Below are 6632 nucleotides of genomic sequence, written 5' to 3' on the forward strand. Positions count from 1 at the left end.
ATTCTCCTAAATTTTACCGTGCAAGCTAAAAATATATACAGGTGGACAAAGGATTATGAATCTCATTTTAATTAAATTGTGTAGAAATACAAAGATTAGCAAATGCCCTGCATTCACTCGCACGCTCACACTGGTATAGGACCTACGGTCCTTTGAGTTGAGCGCATGCGACGTGTTGAACCCCATGGGCAAATTCGAGACCTTAATGTCGATCCCTCACGCGTCGACTAATTGATTGACTGATCATTCTATTTTTCCCCTTATTTGCTCTTCATCAGCTTGTCGAGTAGACTACCATTTAATAGGGTGCTAGATAATCAACAAATACTACTACACGATACCCCAATAAGGCACTATTACACATTCCTCAACTTTTTAAATAATGCTTTTTTTTCAATCCAATATTCGATACAGTATCTGCTTCAACGTCGATATCTGATTCTTCTAACTACTACAATCTAACAGATGACGTAAACGATGAAATTTAGCACCATATTTCCCGAGATGCTTGATTTGACTCAACCACGACGTGGAAATGCCTTGCATCGAGCCTATTTAGATACAAAATTACCCCTCCATTTGATTAGGCGATTTTCTGTGATCGGAACGACTTTTACGCCATAATACAATTGAAATTAATTGCATTTCCCTCTATTTACCAGCATTCATCCCCTCCTTTGCAAGAAGCAAAGGATGGATTCGAGAAATGGTGCTTATGCGATGTGAGTAAATGAGTAAACAAACGGGTGACGATGGTGATGATGATGAGCCCAATGTGTCACAAGTAATGTGCATTTTGAAACTCCTTTCGCCTCCGCACACAGTCCCACTTTGTGGCGCACCCGCGTGTGCATGTCATAGAGCAGCGCGCTCAGCCATTGGTAAATACGATTTGCCAATTGCGTCCCTGCTACTGATGTTGCTGGGTTTGCGCTTGCTCTCCTGTGCGTGCGTGCGTGCTCTTTTCGGGCGTAGTGTTTTTCAGCCCGTAAAGGCAGAGTCAGGAATCAACTGAAGCACTTGCTTGTTGGGCCAAATCTGCTGCCCCAGAATACGAGAACTCACACCTATCTGCCCACTCAAGCACTTCAAGCCCACGCCCCTCACCACTTGTGAAGATACCAGTGTGAATATCAGGGAGAGTGGAATACTACCCCTACCCTCGATGCTCGGATGATCTGACTTGAGGTGACCGGACTCAAACCCTTGCTAGCATTTGTCGAGACAACAGTCACAGCAGCTTCAAACTGTGTGTAAGTCCATGACGCAACTTTCGTGTTGTGATGTCATACATTTTGGTGCACATGTGAAGATATTAAGACCCGAAGTCGAGTCAAACTAAGAAATGAATATAATGCTAAATAACTACTGATAAACTCTGAAAAAGCAATTGTTTTGATGCCGAAAATGCTCCACAGACGTCAGCAGCAAGCTCTTTTGACTCCATTGCGAGAAAATTGTTTGCGTTTTTCACAGTTAAGTGGGCCTATGAAGTGCGAACACTCGTTGATAATTGTGTCAAATGCTAGATCTCAAATATAGGGCTTCTGAAATCACGATCGTTTGGAGCATATAATTGAATCTATCAATCCCCTCACACGAGGCGACTGTAGTCCCCATCCCCCAGAGTGGTACATAGGTACATACCCTATTGTGCTTGGTTCTTACGGTTGAAGTGTTTACTTTGAACCTCATCAAAAAATAAAATTCGCTTAATTACCTCTTACCATATATTGTCGTTGTTAGTTAAACCTACACCAACTAATAAAAAGTAAAGCAGCAAGCACTTCGTTTATATATACCATGTAAATAATCCATTAGACTGCGTTCTGCTTACTCTGGAATAAAGTTTCTTATTATTTCACGATCACACCTTACTTGAAATTCAGTACGTAAAAAATGGAAAAAAATAGTTGCATTTATGTAGTTTTATCAAATAAATGTCACTGGATATGTGGATGGTATTTTTAGGTAACTCGTCCTTCGTTACATGCCCAATGTCTTGATGAAGAGACAGGCCCTGTCATACTTTTTTTCACTACCGAATACTTCCGCAGCCGTTAATTAAAGCTTCCCCAAGGTAGTGTCTCCATCAGTCTATTATAAATCCAATCAAATGATTATTCTACGGTTATCTCATTAACCATCCATGAAACATGAAATTAGCCAAGCATTCAATTTCCCATTCATGTAAACAATTCGTGGCGTACGTTTGACAGATACAAAAGCTGCCAAAATATTAATTTGGTTGATTGCCGACCCTATGTATAGTGAAGTTTTGCATTGATTTACTTAAGTCAAACGCATAAATTTGCGTAAATTTGTCAGAAACCACATAGTTCTAGCATGACCAAATTGGAAATCAGGATGATTGCTTTTCCAAAGATAGCAGATTTTCTGAAGGACGAGCCTATCAAAATCGCAACAACTTAAGGAGCTCCTTAAGGACGCTTTTTGCCTGTTTTTAATGAAGTTAGGTGCGTGTGAGTATTTGTGCGCTGAGTTCGATGGTACGAATAGATATCTAGTCGTTTCATTTTGGATTGTCAATGCTGCACTTTAGTGTGGCATCTTTTCGCTTCAAAAATCTCAAGACCACGCCAGGCTTGATGCTGTTACGTCGATAATGCGTATGTTCTATACATATAATGTATGTGAGAATAACATGCATAAATCTGCCAAAAAAGCTGCCACTTAAAAAGAGATTGGTAAACGGACACTTGATCGAATTAATGCTATAAAATGCTATTCAAACTCCCATGAAAATGCAATTTGTTTCGTAAGCTCGGTCATCCGCACTACAATCACATTTTAACTAGCAGACCCATTCCGGTGTTCATCGAAGTCGGTGCGTGCTAAGGTACTTAACGAATTTGGCATGAAGCAGTCGCTAACTCTTCGTATCATAGTGTGCACGGTACTGTTAGGGCAGTGCCTCGAGGCCGGATGCTCGACTTGGATTCAGCTACGGAATGTGTTGGCGACGCAAAATCAAGTCAGCAAAACATTTTACTGTTCAAATCCAGTGAGAGTTGGTGATGTTTCGGCTTTTTGCTAGATTGCTGACATTTTATAGTATACACTTTAGCTGTTAGCATTTTTTGCATGGAGGGGGAAATTTCTACAGATTTTTTAATTGGAAATACTATGAGAACCGCATTCGCATTCAAAATCTTGAGCAAAATTTCGAAAGCATTACAGCTTCAACTCGAACTGACTTTATTTTCAACCAGCACTTTTTCTTCATTGCATACGGTCACATGCTGATGGCCTTTTATTTATGCAACACGAATATTGTAAAAGGTAAATTATTTGATTAATTTTTTGCACAGTTACAAATTCAAGGACCATTCATTAAAATAGTGTAAATATCCAGCGATTCTGCAATTTTCAAATCTTGTTGCCTAGAGCAACTGTTAATACAGCCATAAATTGCATTTTGGAAGGACTACAAAATTTTAAGCATTTTGAATAAAGGTCTTACCGAAATGCCATGTCATCGGAATAAGGATCGTTTGCATTTCTTTTCTTTAATTTACACCAATCGCCAAAGCTATTAATCAGCATTAATAAGCATTGGCGTTTCATTAAATCCATATAATCGTGCCCTACATGACAATCAGACATAATTTCACACGCTAAAGGTACTATGAACCTGGCCTGTCAAATAGCCCCATTTTCGGTAATGGGGACAGCATTTAATTACTACTTCTGCTCCTACTTCTCCAAGTAATCTCACTTGCTAGGATTTAGTTCCTTTTGCATAAATGCCCTGGACGCGTAGTGCCAGCTTTATCGCAAGTCCCTTCCAGCGTAATCGTCGTTGGTGGACGAAATACTGCTTAGCCAATCCATAAATCTCACTTGAGCAACCAAACAAGATGCATTCTTGGTAGTGCACTCGAAATTGAGCCTATATTTCATCCATATCATGCCTGTTAAACAGCAAACAATAAGAACTACACGAACAAGAGTGAGCGTCCCCCATTTCTGTAACGACTATTGAAAATGATATGCGCAAAACTCGCCACTCATTCCAAGGTTGAGCCCTTAAAATGTGTGTTTAAAAGGAATTCATTATAAACTACTTTCTTTGCTTAGACCATAAAGGGAGAACAATTTTTTTCTGCGAAGACTTCAATTGTAACTGGATAGCACGGGGTGCTTAGACATCAATTTGGCGCAACGCGAGGAGCACGTAGGAATCGGTGCGATTTCCTCGGTAGCGCTGCATACGTCTGTGCACTTCCTGACTGGCGGAGGACGAAACAGACTTTTTTACAGCGTGCAGAAGCGTACATAGGTCGAATCTTGTACGGCAACCTAGGTGGAGCAGGCAAAGTGGAAACGCCTAGGCGTGTGTGTGTGTTTGTGTGTCAAAGGTGCATGACTAACGTGTTTGAAAGGTGGAGAGAACATGCAGCAAGATCGTCTCGTGCTCAGGGTATTTGGCTCTCAGACATGTTGACAGTTTCCACCCTTCTTCGTACTTAGGCGAATCTAGTACATTTGATTTTAATTCAGGCTAACAGACAGCTTCTCAATTATTTCGACTTGCTAAAGATGTTCCCAAAAAGCGTAACCAAGAAAAGCAAGACTAAGATCGGTCTCTAAACGATAGGTTAGTGTGTCACTAATATTGGATGGGAAAAAAATGCACTCAAGTTTCCGCCTTAGCAAATTGCAGACAATTGTGTAACTGATTTGACAACCAGATTTAGTAGTGTTTACTGCGTCATGTGTGGCTTTATCAAAACACTAACTAAGGAACCCTCATAAAGTCTATCGTTTGTAGGTAACGAGGATTGACAAAGTGGAATGGTTCTAAAATGTTTGATTTAACGTGAATCACTTGGTTGAATAGGATGAAATTTGTAAGCAACAGTGTAATGCATATTTTAAGCACGTAAGGTCTTTGCAACGCAGAGAAAAATGCAGCAACGTGCAAAAACCCCAAATTCTCTGTGTAGTTTGTTTTCCTGGAAATCATTCTTTGTGCTAAATTCTATTGTTTTCAAGACTGTGGTACAGAGAACAAAAAATGGGAAGTGGGTCTAGAAAAAAAAACAGTTACTGTGCCTTCAATCCCCTGCTTTTTGTAAAAGTTTACACATGCTTAAAAATAGGCTTAAATATCGAAGCCAGACCATATTATGGTCCACAGCCAATGGCTTGATCAATGATGGGATTCCAGCTGCCAGTATTCATATTGTGGCACTCAGTTGACACTCTTAATTAATGGTCTTCCATTCGGATAATTGAGTGCTCTCTAATTTAAGTATTCCCTGTTTACATTTCGCTGGGCTGTTACTGCCAGACGAAATAGCCTCACCAAGCTCCACTCACGAGAGACCCACTTGGTCAGTGACTTGGATTTGCAACGGATTTTCGCCTTCCATCTTCAAAATATTATTTACCGACACAACAGGCAACCTATTGTGGTGCATTTTTCCCAAGACGTAACACAAATGGAATAACAAAATAGTCCATCTTTTTTATTTTAATAACTGCGAGAAAATTTAAATTGTATACGTCGTCGTAGCACGTCTGCGCGTGAGGCGTACATAAGGTCCGCGTTCATCTGCCAGTCAGTTCGGTTTCGGGCAAAAAACAACATTTCAATTGCTAACCACCTGCAACAAAGCAAGGATATTTGCTTCCTGTAAAATTTAAGGTTGTTCATCGGTGGTAGTGAGCGCATAGGCATCACCAGGCATTTTTTCCGAACTCAAGCCTTTGATGATACCATCGGTAAGGTAGCAGAATTGGGCAGATATTCCAACTTCAATTTACTCGACGCTATATTTTCCAATAAAACATTTTTATACCAAAGTCCATGAGCCCATACTTGTTTCATTTCCAGTTAGGTAACTGTAGAGCAAATAGATTTATCAGAGGGAACACTTAAGATAGAGATTAAAAACTCGAAGTACAATTGCCAAAATGTATTACTTTAACTGGGCATTCCACAGCGCTTATTTACTGAATATCAACATATATTTTGGGGACACGATCTGTAAGTGCGTACTACTAATTAAGACAGTATCTTATGCGCAATACGCAACTACCCAAACAAGATAACAGTCGGAATTGTCTATCAAGAGCAATCTTGTAAGAACAATGTGACAAGCTCGATCATAATGTCTCCGAGCCTATCGCGATTCCCAGTTTGCTCAAGTAAGCATGCACATTTTTGTCACTGCATTTCGCCAACACTGGGGGTTCCAGGGCTGCCGGTGTGTCCACTTGCGCGTCTGCAATTCGCGGCCAACTCGCCTCCTCCCGACTCTTGCCCTTGGATTGAACCTCAGCACTCGTTCTCGGTTGGTATTTGGCGATAACAGCGGCGTTTGTGTCACGGTTATTCTTTCCTTCTCACTCTTGCTTTCTTTTCGTGCATAGCTGTCATAGCAGTTGGGGCGCAATAGCTCGTAACATCCATGATTTATTGCGGTCGCGTGCAGATCCCTGCCGGCCATATCTCGTCCCGCGCGAGAGCGAGGCGACGAGAAGTGATACGCAGCCAAGACAAGGAAGGAAAAAAAGAAGTGATGTGGTGACTACTGCGACCAGCACTACTGCTGCTGCGACCATTGCATCGCCACCTAATTCCAGTCAGTTCTCCACATTTC

General features: G+C 41.0%; 1 protein-coding gene across 1 annotated transcript; it reads right to left on the minus strand. All coding sequences in view use genetic code 11, as the record gives it.

The window, feature by feature from the left end:
- Positions 1–367: 367 nt before the first annotated feature.
- EGR_01467 (hypothetical protein) lies at positions 368–3351 on the minus strand (the record flags this gene model as incomplete). Its single annotated transcript, XM_024490716.1, has 4 exons — positions 368–448; positions 1293–1378; positions 2145–2261; positions 3255–3351. The coding sequence occupies 4 exons, from the start codon at positions 3349–3351 to the stop codon at positions 368–370; spliced, it is 381 nt and encodes a 126-aa protein (XP_024355040.1).
- Between the last annotated feature and the right edge of the window lie 3281 nt (positions 3352–6632).

Source organism: Echinococcus granulosus, assembly GCF_000524195.1.
Source record: "Echinococcus granulosus chromosome Unknown EG_S00005, whole genome shotgun sequence".
Taxonomy (NCBI): domain Eukaryota; kingdom Metazoa; phylum Platyhelminthes; class Cestoda; order Cyclophyllidea; family Taeniidae; genus Echinococcus; species Echinococcus granulosus.